The following is a 16,046-nucleotide window of genomic DNA, read 5'->3' on the forward strand; positions in this document are numbered from 1 at the left end:
CTGCTAGTAGAGCTCCCGAATCCATCCCTTGCAACTTGGAAAGAACACTCGAGCGCGCGAGAGAAAGAGCGTCCAGTCGGCTTTAGAGGACGCGAGGACGTGGTCACATCTGCACCTAGTAAGCTATATGGATTGAGCCCAGATCTTGATCCTGCTCTTGAATACAGGGACTCAATGGATAGTTTTGCTTTGATTTTTCCGTCCAAATGAGATCACTGACTCCCTGACTTAAAAAAAAAAAAAAATCATCCTTGTGAACATTTAAAAAAAAAAAAAAAAACCAAAAAAGGAGAGAGGGGGGGGGGGAGAGAAAAGAAAAAGAAAAGAGGGAGGGAAAAAAAAAGGATTCAGGAGAGTGGGGGAAAAAAGGGCAATTCAACCACCCACCCAACCAGACCTTGCTTTGCTACTGGGGCTGGGATCAGAAGTCCGGAGCCTGAAACCCAGAGGAGGCGGCGGCCCCGGGAAGAGGCAGAAACGCCTCGGCTTTGCTGGGACTGTCATTAAGTGGCTCCCCCAGCCCACACGGGGAAAGCGGAAGAAAAGAGGGGAAGAAAGGCAGAAGCAGAAGCAGAGACAGGCAAGCCGCAGGGGGTGGGCGGGGGCGGGGGCCCAGGAAAAAGTGCACTTGGCGGCCAGGCCGGGAAGGTGCTTGGCCATAGCTACCGGTCCATGTTCGCAAAGCACTGGAAACAGAAATCAGTCCCCTCCTTCGGGCTGCGCATTATTGCAAACCCAGGGAGACGCAATCAAACCCACAGCGCATCGATGCGCCGCCGCCAGCGCTCCGCTCTCCCGGCCCCGGGATTGCACAAATGAACTCGGACAGACGCACGCACCCGCCGCCAGTAAGTGAGCCTCCTCCTCCTCTTCCTCCTCCTCTTCCTCCTCCTTCACCTCCTCCCGCAGCTACTCGCTCTCCTCCTCCACCTCTTGCGTCTCCCAGAGTTGGTGTGGCCGTCTGTCCCTGGCGGACAGGCCGGGGAAGGGGGCAGTCACTTGGGCCCCTGATCGATCCCCAATCTTCCAATCAATAATCGATCGCCTTCCTCTAACCCAACCCTGCCCCACCCCCGGTTGATGATGTGGGAAGGAAAGGGCAGTGGAGTAGGGCGGTGAGGCTGGGGAGGTAGATGTGCAGAAAACAGGGAGGGGACCTCGGTAGGAGAACCCCCTCCCCCTCTCCTGAGAGCCCCGAGGAAGGGACAAGGTTGGGATGTAGAGTCCCGGGGGCGGGTGAGGCCATTGGATGGTTTCCAACTCCCTCTTTATCAGTCGCTCCAGGGAATGGGTGGGGGTGCGGGCTGTAACATTCGGGGGGGGGGGGCCGTGTTTGAAAGTCAAGGCGTGGGAAGGGGAGCGCCGGTCTTAGTGGGGGTAGCAGGGTGGGACATTTTTTGTAAAAGTCTTACGAGGAAACTTACGAGTCGCCCCATCTCAACCCTCTGAACCCCTATGTGGGAGGAAAGTTTGCCGGGAAAAGAAATTGGGGAAAGTCTCCATTTCGGACTGGTGGGGGGGGACGGCTTGGAGGAGGAGCCGGGGTGGGAGGAGGGGGTGAGAGGGGGCAGGAGCCGCGGCCGTGGGCTTCCCCCTCTCCCTCTCCCTAGGCTCTGCCTGCGCCCTCCTACCCTCCCTCTCTCAGTCTCTCACGGAAACTGCTTTTCATGAATGTTTGACTGTCATCTTGTGGGGCGATCGGACTTGCCGTGACAGATTTCAGGCCTTTAGACAAAAGCGGGCGAAGAAGAGTGCCCGGCGAAGGAGGGGAGAGGGGGGTAAGATAGGAGAAGAAGGGGGGTGCGTGGGCCCGGGCCAGGCCTGACCCAGGGACTCGGTGGTAAGGGCAGCAAAGTGAAGAGCCGCCGTCTCCCGGGAGCGGTGAGCGGGGCTAGCAGCTGGGGCAGAGGGGCCGGGGCAGGGCGGGCGCGGAAGGCGGCAGCAGCGGCGGCGGCCGCGGCCGCGGCTGCGGGGAGGAGGGGGTGGGGGGGTGCATGCAATCCTGGGATAGGGGCGGGAAGGGGAGACGGAGCTTGCACCCGGTGGGGGGGCGAGGAGTAGAGGGGAGGGGCTGGGAGGGGGCCGGGAAAAAGCTCAGACCCCTCCCCCCTGTGGAGCAGCTAAGGAGCGAATGTCCCGAGGACCGCTGCGGGGGGGGGGGGGGGGGGAGCTCGTTGCTGCCGCCCCCCCAGCCGAGTTGAGTGATACGATCATCTCGTTTTCCTTTAAGCTTGCCTGTTGCGGCCGCCGCGGCTCCAGCCCCGCCGCCGGCTCTGAGGACCGCTGATCCTGCAGCGGCTGCTGCTGCGGCCGCCGGGGCCGGCCAGCCTGTACGCGCCTCCCCGCTGGATGCCGTGAGCCCCCTCCCCCCGGGGAGGGCCGGGGCCCGTACTGGAAGAGGAGCGAGGGCTCCCCTCTGCCCCCTCCTCTCCTCTTCTCCATCCTCGGATTTCCTTCTCCCCCTCCACCTCCAATTCTCTGCCCCCCCTCCCCCCAACCAGGCGCACCTCATCTGGGGCCGGGGAGGGGGAGGCCAGGCTGCGCCTCCCCCTCCTCCTCCTGCCTCCGGGGCGATTTGTCAAACTTCCCATTCTGCCGGCAGCTCCGTCCTCCTACCACCTTCCCTCCCTCCTCCTTTCTCCTCTTCCTCCTCCTCCCTCTCCCTCCTGCTCCCTCCTCCCCCTTCCCCTCTCCTCCTCCTTCACGTTTGTGGGATCGTGTATGAGCGAGAAGGGGGGAAAAAGCTGAGAGACTGGAGGAAGCAGGATCACACAGAAGATCTCCGGGGGGGAGGCTGAGATAACTCTGCCAACCTCCCCCCCCCAGAGCTCCCACCCCAGCGCCACCCACTCCCCTCCCCTCTCCTCCTACCCCTCCCCGCTCGCCGCCCCCCTACCCCTGGCAAGCAGCAGCAGCGGCGGCGGCGGCGGCGGCGGCGGCAGCAGCAGTCGCTGGAGAGCAGGATGCCGAGGAGAAAGCAGCAAGCGCCCCGGCGCGCAGCAGGTACGAACCGTCTTCTCTCTTCTACTCCTCCTCCTCTTCCTTCCATCTCTCCCTAACCATTTTCCCGTCCCTACCGCTTCCTCTCTCCTCTCCCCGGGTCCGATTTGTTTTCACCTTCCAGCATTTCACTCTACTCCATCTGCCCTCACTATTTTCAGAGTAACTGAGGGCTTTGCAATATGCCAATGTGTGAGGTTGTCGGATTTGGGGCATCCAGCTCCCTTGGACACCTAGTTCTCTTCCCCTGCTACCCTCTTTCTTCCGGACTTTTGGAGCCTCACTTCGGAAAAGAAGCAAACACTGTCTTTTTGCCGTGTCTCACTATTTCTTTTTCCCTTGAAAAGATGAGTTGAGAGGGGAAGAGAGAGAGAGAGAGAGAGAGAGAGAGAGAGAGAGAGAGAGAGAGAGAGAGAGAGAGAGTGTGTGTGTGTGTGTGTGTGTGTGTGTGTGTGTGTGTGTGTGTGTGAGAGAGAGAGAGAGAGAGAGACAGAGAGACAGAGAGACAGAGAGTAAGAGCCAGTCCGAATCCGAGTCCTAGAGGGTCATTTGGTTTCTTAAAAGAGATACTGGAGAGTCCTCTTCCCCGCCTCCTCCCCCCCCTTAAACTTGGCCTGAAGCTGTCTTCCCTCCTGCGGGGCTGAGCTGGGGACATCTCCAGTTCCTCTAAGGAGCCCATAGTCCCTTTGGCAACCTCCTGGCTAATCCTATTGATTTTTCATTTATTGGGCCCAAGCTGAGAAGCCGCAGAGGAGGCCGAAGCTGAGAAGGGTCTGTGTATTGTCAGATGACTGTCAAGAATATTTTTGATGCTGGCTTTCAATCCCTTCTCCGCCTTTCCCCCCCTTACTACTCTCCTTTTCTTTTCTTCCTAATACTTTCTGGGCTACATCTGAATAGTTGTCTTTTTCTTTTCTTTCTTTTGGGCCAGGACTGTCAAGTCCTGTTAAGGCTGAGCAGATTTTTAATTAATTATTTTTTTTTTCCTGGCAAACCAACCCATGAACCAAAGACAACACACACACAAACATTATTTTGCAATAATCGTCGGTTGGGGGCATGTGGACTGCTAGAAGGATTTCTGGCCTCTTGCCATCCTTGATTTGATGACTGATTGATCGCCTGTCATCCTGCTGCCTTTGATCTATTCATTCCCAATAAACATCAATAAATCACTTGCTCCAGTAACGCCAGGCTCTGTGACGTCAGGCAGCTCTGTCAGTAGATCAGGGATTTCTGGAGGGTTGTTTGAGAGGACCACATATGGACAAAATGTATTTTGATACGAGTAACACTCATAGGTGGAGAGGTACAGATGATGTTGCACAAACGAGAAGATTAAGTGTTTAAGAGGTGGCAGAGGGAGGAACTGAAGGAGAAGGGGGAAAGACTGTTGGTCAAGTATAATCTGAGCTTTTCTTGACTGGAAATTATGTGTTCAGTGTATCCGAACGTAGTACTTCCCTCCTAACTATATTTTGCAGTAATAGTAGCAGTAGTGATGGTGGTAGTGGTGGTGGTGGTAGTAGTAGTAGTGTAGTAGGAGTAGTAATAGTAATAGTAGTGATGGTGGTAAGTTCTGTTATCCCAATTGTTCTTGAATAGTACTCATTAATAAGTACAGTAAATTGGCAGTTTTAGTTTCCTATAGAGAAAAAAGGAAACTACCCAGGATCTGACAATTGGAGCCCAAATACAATGAACTCTCTTCCAATCCTTTCCACAAGATAGATAACTGTGCATAGTTATTTCTTCCACCAGGCATATGCTCTCATGTCAAATATGTTTAGAAAACCATGGAAAGAGATAGACTTTCTGGGGAGGATATTTTTCTTCTTATTTCCAGGTTGACACAAGTTTAGAAAGTTTTCAAATTGTTACAGTTATGCACGGGATGTTCGACAACTAAAGTCTCTCAGTTTCTTAACCAGATCAATGTTTAACTTAAATAAATTAGGTGAAGATATTAACTGCATCAATGACCCCCCCCATCCTTTTCCCAACTTTAGCTTAACAATGCTTTCTTTTAAAATGTTGCCTTTTTAAGGTACATACTAATTAATTTCCTGGGCTTCATTCTGGGTTCCAGACTTTTTTTTTTTTTTATTTTGGGTATGCAAAAGGTGTCTGTGTGTCTTGTAATTTACATAGGATTCATTTTAACATCTTCAAATTTCGCCTGGTTATCTCTTTGCACTTCAGCTTTTCAGTGTCACTCACTAAATCTGATCCTCTTACCTGATGTGCTAGAATACTAAAGAAACTAGAAGCAGACTTTTTTTTTTTTTTCCTTTCAAGAGCAGCCTGCGCTGCAGGAATTTTTTTATACCTTTTGTAAAACAACCAAGATTTAGCAGGTTAGTTAAGAAATATTCATTATAAAAACTTGACTGCAGGACTAATAGGAGATGGAAGAATGGTTTTGCTCTATCAAAATGACCCGTCAAAACGACTTTGTTTCATATTTGATTTAATTGTCTCTCTCCTGACAGGCACATTCATCAATAGCTTAATGGTCAATCAGAAGTTGGCAGAGTGAGTGCTTTCATTCTTCCCCCATACACTGGCTTTGGCTTTACTTTATCAAAATGCCTCTGCCTAATGGACATGAAGAGGAGGGGGTGGAGAATGACTGAAGGGCCACTTATTTAAGAAGAGTGAAAAAAAATACCCTCCACATTTATGCTGGTGATAAGTATGTAAAGACCAATAAGTGAGCTGTGTGAGGTTTTTGTCTAGATGGACAAGAAACTTCCCATTCCCCCCACCCCTCCTCCTTTTGGGTCCTCACAGCTGCAAGTTATAAGGTTCATGACTGCTTTTGTGGCATACTGAGAGTGATGACAAATTGATTGCTTTGTACTGATAGAGAGGGGGTTAAAAAAAAAAAAAAAAGATGTCTGCTGATTGGTAACTATGAAAATCCAGTTCCCAGCAACCTAGAGAATACTAGAGAATTTTTCCCCCTCCAAACTGAAAGGTCCGCTCAGCCATAAAAAAAGAAAAGTTGTTTTGCCAGCTTCATTAGTGTTCACCTAATTAGCTGTAAACCTGATGGATTCCTGACAGCTTTAATGATTGGAGATGACAAGCTCGACGCAGTGTCATCCAGTAGAATTAGGTTTGCAGCTAGTTTGATGTAATCAAGTTGATATTACACAGTCCTGGTTGCCTTTAGTTGTGCATTAACTCAATTTTCTGCTGCAGGTGACAAATGGGCTTTGGTACCTGGATAATCATGTCATAGGAATTAGGGCCCTTTTAATGGTCTGGAGTAGAATAACAACAACAAAGAACTCTCAGCTGTACAGAGCTTGCAGACATAACAGACAGGTGCACAAATTCTTTATGTCTAGCCCAAGTGTTAACACACTGCAGAAGACTAAAGCTGTCTTCAAGAATTTCTGAAAAGCAATCATTTCTTATTTTGGGAATGTAAAGGAGGGAAATAACTCGGGATCTGGTGACTTTCTTCTTCCTTCCCCTACTTTCCTCAACTAATGTGGGAGAAGGTCAGACAAAGAGATTTTTTCACCTGTTTAAAGGAATAAGTTTTAGTTCTCAAGAATCTGTCACTTAAGGTAGCTCACTTTTATGACAAATAGATGATATTTGGGAAAGCTAGGACCCAGGAATGTTAATGGAGGCCAGTCTGATTCTAGAAAAGTTATAATTATACCTTCCTAAAAATGACAGCTTTTTCTTAGCAATTAAAAAAATCAGATAGAAACAATAAGTGTCCTCTTAAAAGATCAAGAAATCATGGTTATATTTATTCTTAATAGCCTAGTGATAGACCTTTTATTCATTTAATTTTATTTCTTAAGAGGAGATATGTAACTCAGGATAATAGAAACCCAATTCTTTCTTTTTCTGTTTTTATCACCAACTAGTTCTTAGCCCCTGCTACTTTGAAGTTTCATTCTTTGGGAGAAAATTATCCTCCTTTGGAGCTTAGCTGTAATAGATTAAACTCATAAAGATCTTGAATTTTTTTAGCATTCTTCTTAAACACCATGATTTCAGTTGAGTTTGCTAACACCAATGCCTTAAGTTGTTTCTGAAGAGGGCTACTTAGACGAATAACTACATAAATACCAGGAAATACTGAAATACCTTTCAGAGTTCTAGGTAGAATGTGCCAGGTTATGCTTAACTGCTACAACCTACCAGGATATATGATATATCTTTGGAAAATTAGACCTTGCCTTGTAACGTATCAACTGCTCTGGAGTCTACTCTCCAACCGTAGTAAACAGAGCTATGTAGTCAGAGTACCTCTCTGTAGGTACTCAGGGATACAGCCCCTGATAGATCCTATTTGCCTCCAAACCTGCCACATATTTCTCTGTTCGACAGAGATTCCTCCCAGCAGCAAGCTGACAACATGATTAGTTATGGCTGTCCCTCTGCTTTTCCTTTCCCCCCTTTTCCCTGCAAAGTATGAGGAACAATGCAAAAAAAAAAAAAAAAAAAAAAGAAAGAAAGAAAAGAAAAGAAAGGGGTTATAAAGAAAGGCAAGGAAAGATGGCCATTTCTGGTAAACATTCAACTGGAGAATAGAATCTTCCAGAATCAGCTGCCACTGCTCTTATTATCTTGACAACTGTCAGTTAAGACTTCAGTGCTCTCCAGGGCCACAGTTTATTGCGAATGGTTGATGTTGTCATCTTCCTTGTAGTTTTGCCTTGAGCATACTCATAAGCAGTAGGGAAATCATCAATAACTGATGTATCAGCAGTTATTCCTTAAATTGGCTCACAAGTCTGCATTCTTTCTCTTTTTACTAAAGATTGTGTTGTAAAGTGATTAGAATGAATTGTGACCGCTGCAGGGTTATGGGGAATGCTGTGGAGCTAGGGTGAGTTTGCAAGATTAGAGTAGTTCACCATCACTTCCCCAACTTCTTTCCCCCAGTGATGTTTTCCAGAATAAGTATCAGCTGGAACATAGAAAAGATCACTTCGGTGGGAATTACATTGAACGGTCAATTTTAAGGTACAAAATCTTGCTCACCTGGGTGATGGGGAAGGCCATGGAGGAAATCAAAGCTGAAATCAGAAGAGTAGTCTTGCAACTCCTCCGCCTCTGTGGAGAAGCAGTAACATTTTAATCCAATGATATGAGTGTTTCAGTTATTTCAAATGCAGTGTGCATCACTTTCACTCCATTCCTTTCACATCGATACAGGAGACCAACTATAAAATACAGAGTCCTATGAGTACAAAGTAGGTGTGTCTTTGTATGTATAGATGTGAATGAGTTTTATGGGGATATACACAGTATTATGGTATATTTGGTTATGTTAGTCAAACCGGTCTATATTATATAAATGCACACACATATGTATGTATGGACATACATGTATATAGCTCACACATGTAATGTGTATGTATGCAGATATATTCAATGCTAACATTTCCTGTATTAGAATATTACCCATTGATATATGAGGAAAAAAAATCATAAACAATCTAGTGTCACCAAACATTCTTGCTCAGGTGTTTAAGACTTAAGAATTTTAAAATTTAGTCACTCCCAAATTGTGGTTTATCTGTCTGAAGTTAACAATGTAAGGTGAATACAATATAATGTATTTAGTAACAATGATATGGACTGGTACATGCAGACAGATAATATGCAGTTGTAATTAGACTGAATAGACAGGCAGTCATTTTTAAAATCTTTGACACATGCATAAAATAGTCATATAATAAGATAAGATGACAATTTTATGTTAGGTTGATAAAGTGTCCCGATACATGCATTTAAATGTCTGTAAGCCTTTTTTTATCCAGACAGATTAATTCTAGTTTCCAGTATTTGCAGTTAGTCATTAAATTAATTTAAAAAATCCCACTAAACAATGAGTGTGGTTAAGTGTGTTTCCTCTCTCTCTCTCTCTCTCTCTCTCTCTCTCTCTCTCTCTCTCTCTCTCTCTCTCTCTCTCTCTCTCTCTCTCTCTCTCTCTTCCTCTTTCTTTTTCTCTCTTTCATGCCCACCCATTCACCTACTTTTTAGTGTTATTACCAAAAGCACAGCAATGGAGACATAGGTTTTGTTAGCTTTCTTTGAGTTTTAACAATTTGCATTAGTTGTAGGTTTCAGTAATTTAGGTCATTGTGAAAAAAATTTTGCTTCATAATTTCTGGGCTGAAGTAATGTAGAATAGAACATTATGAAATTGTTTATAACTACCTATGTGCAAAACTATGGATCTAGGGAATTTTTTTTATCTTATTTTAAAATCCTTTAATAAAATTTGGAAAGATTTAAAGCATCTCTAAATTTTTTCTAAAAAAGAAATTGAGTACAGAAACAAGTTTGAGTAGTACTTTGATACATAAGTTTAGTTAATTTTGACTCTAGATTTGTGTGTGTGTGTGTGTGTGTGTGTGTGTGTGTTTTTTAAGAAATGATCCAGGACAAGAATTGTAAAAATTATTCCTTAAAAGGCCACGTTACCTGCAACTTTCCCTTATCCTGTTTTCTCAGATGTGCAAAGGTGTGACTTTTGAAGAATAATTTAACTTGGTGTTTGTGCTTAATGATAAATTATTAATTCATACTGTCAGGACACATGTTATTAATTATGACTCTGTTTCTTCCATCCAGAACAGCTGTTTGGGAAACAGGGTAAGTTAGTAAGTGTCCTCGGTGTGGGAGTTCACTGAATGAGGAACCTCCCAAGCTCTTCCCATAATACTCTTATTCCTCAGGCTTTCAGAAGCTGTAAAATTCTGTGGGGGGAGGGAGTTGGGGCAGAGGTGAGAGAAAAAGAAAAAAGGAATGATGTTAATTTTAGACCAAGGATATGCACATTTACACCGACATACTTAAACTCATATGCATTTTTAACAATTGAGGCAAACTTATCATTAATTTAGAGTCTATTTGAGATTCTCGAAGTAGTTTTGCATGTTCTTACTTGTCCAGTATTTTGAACTGGGTATATTTATTCACTCTTTATCATGAATTATTCCTTTTTTCTTGTGTCCATTATTTGAAAAGTCAGAAGATTTCATATACAAATCTTGAATGACTTAATGCTGAGTACTATGGATGACTGAGGGCCCACCCAACTTCAGCTTAGTGCTGGTGGAGAGGAAAGGGCTGGCTTTATAATATGCGTGAAATGACTCAAATTCATTTACTTTTGATATTTCATCCCCATCATTAAATCCAGCCCTATGTGTTTCAGTTTCCTCTGCGTTCTTTGAGGAATGCATGTTGCATAAAATAGGCAGTTTTTAATGAACAATTTAATGTAAATGGGTTTTGAATTTAAATTAATATTAATGAAGCTTTGAGTGAATTTATTTTGCATACGTAAAGGCTTGTAAGTCTTTCACCCATGCATTCCTTTCTTTATGGAGTAATGGATTTGTTAGGTAGATTAACCAGTTCCTTTTAAAAAATGAAAATAATTTTTTAAAATGATTTTACCTGGCCATTTGTACCAAAACAATATGAAAACAGACCATTTCTTCAACTAAAAAAAAAAAAAATATATATATATATATATACTTCACTATCCATATACTTACTGCCCTTTACCTGGTTCAACTTCTTTTGCCCTACCATTTCTAAAATTTGTCTTCAGTTTGGTACAGCTGCGGAAGAAAATAGGCACCAACAATAGTTTCCACAATCAAGATGTTTTCTTTCTTGGGCTTACCTCTAATGCATTATGTATCCAGGAGTGATGGGAAGTTATATAATTAATTCTGTTAGATGTAATTGCGATAATCACTTTGATGTTACACATAATAAAGGTAATATGGTAAGCATATGAAGAAATATAAACACCTTATTGTAACACTTGAGCTAGAATTCTTTTTAACAAAATGTGATTTGCAGCACTGCTTTCATTTCCTTTTGTCACAGGTGATGATTTATCTAAAGCCATGTTAATGGATATTCTAAAGGAGAGTACATTTTTGGAAGGGGAAGGTCTCCCAAAGCTGGCTGCTTGGGAGGCTTAAACTTCTTATTTAAGATATGTCTTGTTAAAAAGTAAATTATTCTGGTTTTAAGAAGTGATAGTTTTGGCCTCGGTGAGGGGGTTCACTGAATGAGGAACCTCCCAAACGCTTTTCACCCTTTTCTATCCTTTTCACTAAGCAGGTTTCACTAAGGAAGCCAGTGATGGGATTATAGCGATCTTTTTGTTTTTAGGTTTTCTTTGCATCTCCTGGATAACACAGGATTGTGGGTAATAGATGTAAGAAGGCCTGTAAGTAACTGTAGAAGAATGGTCTTCCATAAAAGGGCCTTTAGGAAGTGCAATGTAGAAGGAGATTGGTTAATTATTATTATTTAACATTCATTAAAGGTGCTAGTTGTTCTACCTATTGGTTTATTATGGTGTTCCAGTGACTCCCAGGGATACAATAATGGGATCATGCTGAGTCCTACAAAGAAATCACTTTACTGTTTTGGGCAGAGCCCTCATCCCAACTTTAGGGTACTCTTAACACTGAATTCTAGAGGTGCCTGATATATAGCAAGTATAATTCCTGTTGGAAGGTTGTAAATAGAATAAAATTATTCTTTATGTATCATATTTATAAATATAGCTTTTGCTCATATAGGTGAAAAAAGAGAGTGAAGTAGCATGGTAGAAATTTGATATTGCAATTTGATATTGTGTACTAGATATGTCATGGATTCTGAAACTAAAATACTGATATGGCCTTAGCTTTCAGATACTTACAAAACTTACTTAATGCTGTGAAGGTCATTTGATTTTATAATCTCAATTTCTCAATAACCTCAATTCAGGAGTCATTTATGTTTTCTCTACAAATTTATATGTCATTACCCTGCATTTTGTAAAAGATTATGTGTGAAAGTTGTGCTCAAAGAATGAAAGAAGTGGATGCTGAGATCTATATATGTAAAAGAGGAAGATGTTTACAGTAGTGATTTCTCAGGGTTATTTCCAAATCCTTGTAGACCTTTAGTGTATAGGGCAGAGGAGGTATTGTAGCTAACTCCAGTAAGCTGAAAAAACAATCCCTAACCACCTTCTCACTGAATTGTTCTGTGGGAAGAGCAGGGCGCTGTTTGGAGTATCTCTCTCAAGGCCTGGGCTCTGTGCCTAAAGTTCTTTTCCTGCTAGGTCAAGCTTGTTGCTGGAGGGCTAGGAATCTTGGGGTAGGAGGGGGGCAGAAAAACAGGGGCCTCCTGAGGTTTTGGCAGGGTTCTGGGAGACTGGCAGCCATCAGTCATCTCTCTGTGACACACAGTCTGTTTTTGATGGCAGGGATGATAAAAGGTCTGGGAACTCTATAGGCCCTTGTAATCAGGGCCAGTACTGACATCCTTCTCAACTTTTGACAGCTTCTTCCTTTTCTCTCTTCACCGCCAAGACCGTCTCTACTGAATTTCCCCTCCCTCCCCCTTTTCTTTTATCCCCCCCTTTCTCCCTCTCTCCTTGCCTTTTCCTCTCCTCCTCCTCCTTTTCTTTTCTTCTTCTTCTTCTTCTTTCTTCTTCTTCTTCTTCTTCTTCTTCTTCTTCTTCTTCTTCTTCTTCTTTCTTCTTCTTCTTCTTCTTCTTCTTCTTCTTCTTCTTCTTCTTCTTCTTCTTCTTCTTTCTTCTTCTTCTTCTTCTTTCTTCTTCTTCTTCTTCTTTTTCTTCTTCTTTCTTCTTCTTCTTCTTCTTCTTTTCTTCTTCTTCTTCTTCTTCTTCTTCTTCTTCTTCTTCTTCTTCTTCTTCTTCTTCTTCTTCTTCTTCTTCTTCTTCTTCTCTCTCTCTCTCTCTCTCTCTCTCTCTCTCTCTCTCTCTCTCTCTCTCGTTTCATGTACTTGATCAGTCTCAGATGCTGGGAATTATTTTTTTCTGAAGGGAGGGGGAGTGTTGCTTTTGGTTTGTGGGTTGGGCAGGTGTGAGAGGAAGTCTGTTTTTTTTTTTTTTTTTTTTTTGTACTGTAGGCCTGTTGCTAATTAATGTTCCTCCATAAGATTCTGTCGTAGTTGAGTAATGTTTTTGATCTTTATGTCTGATAACTGCATACTTAATGAGATTTCAAAGCTGCGAGTGCAGCTCCCTACAATTATTGACAGATGCCTTTTCTTTGCCATTGGGTTCAGCTTCATAAATCCTCTTGCAGTAATGAGGTTCAGAAGTGCCACCCTGCCAGTGAGCTAATGAAAGGGGGGGGGAGGGAGAGAGCGACTCATGGCTGTCTGACACATTTTTTTTTCCTTTAAAATTTACTATGCAGATGTCAAGCTGTGGGACGATTACTTCAAACATGCTAATTTTTATCTTGCTTTTGTGTCAGGCCTCTGCCATTAAAAAATAAATAAATAAAAATACCAGCTTTAACCTAGTTTATTTTTATATATGAATACATATAGATTTGTATATAAGATATATTTTTAAAATCCATGAATCATTACTGTTGAGGACTTTGATAGATGCATGTCCCTTTGCAGTTTTCCAGTTGATGGAACAGTTTTTTGAAATCCGAAGGGCAGAGAGAGGATGAAGCTTGATCTCTCTCCAGGCCGAACGTCAGCCTGCCCTAAGTGTGCACTTGAAACGTCGCAGAATTCATTTTCGAGTTCTGAAACTAAATCCTGCTGGAGAAGAGCTGCACCACGCCAAACCGTCGATTTCCTTTTCAGCAGAGTCATACATCACTGACCCACCCTTCCCTCCTGACAGAATGACATATGTCATTTATCAAATGGGCCCCGGCCAGACAACAGGGAAGGGAAAGCAGTTTCTTGTGATGCTGTCTTCTCTCTTCCAGTGAGCACCACATTGCTGATGGGGGAGGGAGCAAAGAAAGAGAGAGAGAGAAGGGGGAAGGAAATAGGGAGAGGACAGAGGAAAGACAGCAAAGGAGGCAGAGAGAGAAGAGGAGAAGAAAGGGAAGAGGAGAGGAGGGAGGAAACTGAAGAGCAGAAACAGGAGAGAGAGGAGACAGAGCTTGTGTGTATGTGTCTCTGTGGGTGTCATGGGGCGGAGAGAGATTGGCAGACTGACTGAAGAGGTTATGTTCTTTCATATTATCTGCTAAACCACGTTGTTCAACCCTTTGAATCCTTTCTTATCCGAATCTCTCCCCTCCCTTCTTTTACCTTCTGGAACACCCTCCCCCGCTTCAATTTTGGTAGTCCAGGGGAAAACTGGTTGACAGGTATCATTCAAACAGCACCGGCTGGTGAGGGGTTGTGTAAATGAATCTGAGAGCTCTCGGCTTCACATGATTCAAACGTGCATTATTGAAGATGGATGTTCTTTAAAAAAAGATTGATGATGGATATCAGGCTTATGGTGCCATTTATCATTTTGAATATTATTTAGACTTGCCGTGTAAAGCTGTAACTTGAGAGTTGGACGAGCGGGGACAGAATAGGGCCCCTGGATGTGTGCACTATGATGGATTGGCTTTGCTTCCCCACCCCATTGTTTGTTACCAGATACCAGCCAGTCATTATAGGAGTGCTGTCCTCATTTTTTTTTTTCTCTTTAAAGAAGTGTTTAAAGAAAGGACAATTTTTAATGAAAGCAAAGAATACGATGGGGCAGGGAGAGAGGGTGAAGTAAGTCTCTATAGCTTAGACTAAAGAATACAACTTGTTTTTCTTTTTCAGAGGCAGTCACACACAAAACATTAAAATATAAACAGAACTATAGCTGCCAAAATAAAAATGTTTGATTTTCAAAACTCTTTTACATGCTTAAAAAGAAGGAATTCTGCATTTGAAATGCTTAATGTGATGTATTTTTTTGTTTTTTTTAAACTACCTGGCTCAATTTATAGCATGAGGATGGAGAAATGCAGACTCCCACATTTAAGGAATACTTTCCTTTTTAAAAAAGTCTTTTGTCAATAATGTTCTCTTTCTTTACTTTCCTGTTTGTACAATTGTACTGTATGGCCCAGGTTTATTACTAGGGTTTTTGAGGGTAGTTTCTCCTAGTTTTTTTTGCCAGGTTAATCCCTTCTGTTTTCTTAAGTCCTTCTGCTGTCATACCAGGATACCCCCACCTACTGGAAGCATTCAGGGAAGCAGGCTGGCTGACTGATGAGGTTTGGTTTGTGTGGAATCCTCTCTTCTAACTCTCCAGAATGTGTCTTCCATCCTCTGAGGCCTTCAGTTCCCTCTGGGAGAAAATGGCCTGGCCCGGCGTGCCTGTTCCCATCTCTCCTCCTTGGAGGGCCCCAATAGTTCAAATTTAATTGTCAAGGATTCTATTAAATATGAGACTTTATTTGGCTTTGTTAATTAAATTTAATGCTTCTTGTATGACTTATTGTATAGACATTAATTTTAAAAAATGATGGGAGGGAGAGTTGGACTGGGATAGTTTTTCATTTAAAGAAATGAGAGTCAAGGATTTGTGGAAACCTTGAATATTATGGCCCTGTTGCTTGTCAGATGAACTTTTCCCTTCACTGTAAGGAGCTTAGCATCTAGATATGCAGGGAAGGAATTGAAAGAAACTATAGATGGCTCTTTTTCTGTCTTCTTCATTTACCAGCTGTAGAGCTGTGTGTGTGTCATGTATGTGTGTGTGTATATGTATGTGTTCGTGTTTGTTTGTGTGTGTGTGTTTTGAAATAACTATTAGTAACCTGACATTTCTCATTCTATCCACAAATGACTTGGAGTTTGCTTTTGTGGTTTCCATACAACTGCCCCAAATCAAGTACATCAGATTTATACCCTTCGTTACCATTAAAAATCCTGGTTTCACAGTAGAGACTATAAAAAGATGATATTGTTTCCTGTAGAGTCTTACATAGAGGAAGGCAAAACTTTGATCTCCTCGCCCTGCACTTGTGCAACATGGAGGTAATTGGAGTACAAGTGCCAATTTGCAGGAACAATTGTAAACACACCTTGATACAAATGGCATCCTCACATTCTTACTGATTAGAAAACTTTGCTATTAATAGGCACAAAGTCCATTTCAGGTGTAATTGGTAAGGAGCTGAGTGCACTCATGGGAAGAAACCTTGTTTTGTTTTTTGTTCGCTTTTATTCTTATCCCCTTTTTTCAGTTTTATAGCCGGAGACATGAT

At 43.0% G+C, this 16,046-nt stretch overlaps 1 protein-coding gene across 3 annotated transcripts in view; it reads left to right on the forward strand.

Moving 5' to 3' along the window:
* The first annotated feature begins 603 nt into the window (after positions 1-603).
* TSHZ3 (teashirt zinc finger homeobox 3) overlaps positions 604-16,046 on the forward strand; it is an 87,958-nt gene continuing 72,515 nt past the window's right edge. The window contains exons 1-2 of one of the 3 annotated variants that reach the window (XM_074293252.1): positions 604-848; positions 2,231-3,003. In XM_074293252.1, the coding sequence (XP_074149353.1) occupies positions 2,964-3,003 (40 nt within the window). In that variant the 5' untranslated portion in view covers positions 604-848; positions 2,231-2,963. Of the gene's footprint in view, positions 849-1,598; positions 1,882-2,230; positions 3,004-16,046 lie in introns of those variants that run through there. The other 2 variants (XM_074293253.1, XM_074293251.1) reach the window with 2 other exon arrangements.

This window comes from Sminthopsis crassicaudata, chromosome 2, assembly GCF_048593235.1.
Source record: "Sminthopsis crassicaudata isolate SCR6 chromosome 2, ASM4859323v1, whole genome shotgun sequence".
Classification (NCBI taxonomy): Eukaryota; Metazoa; Chordata; class Mammalia; order Dasyuromorphia; family Dasyuridae; genus Sminthopsis; species Sminthopsis crassicaudata.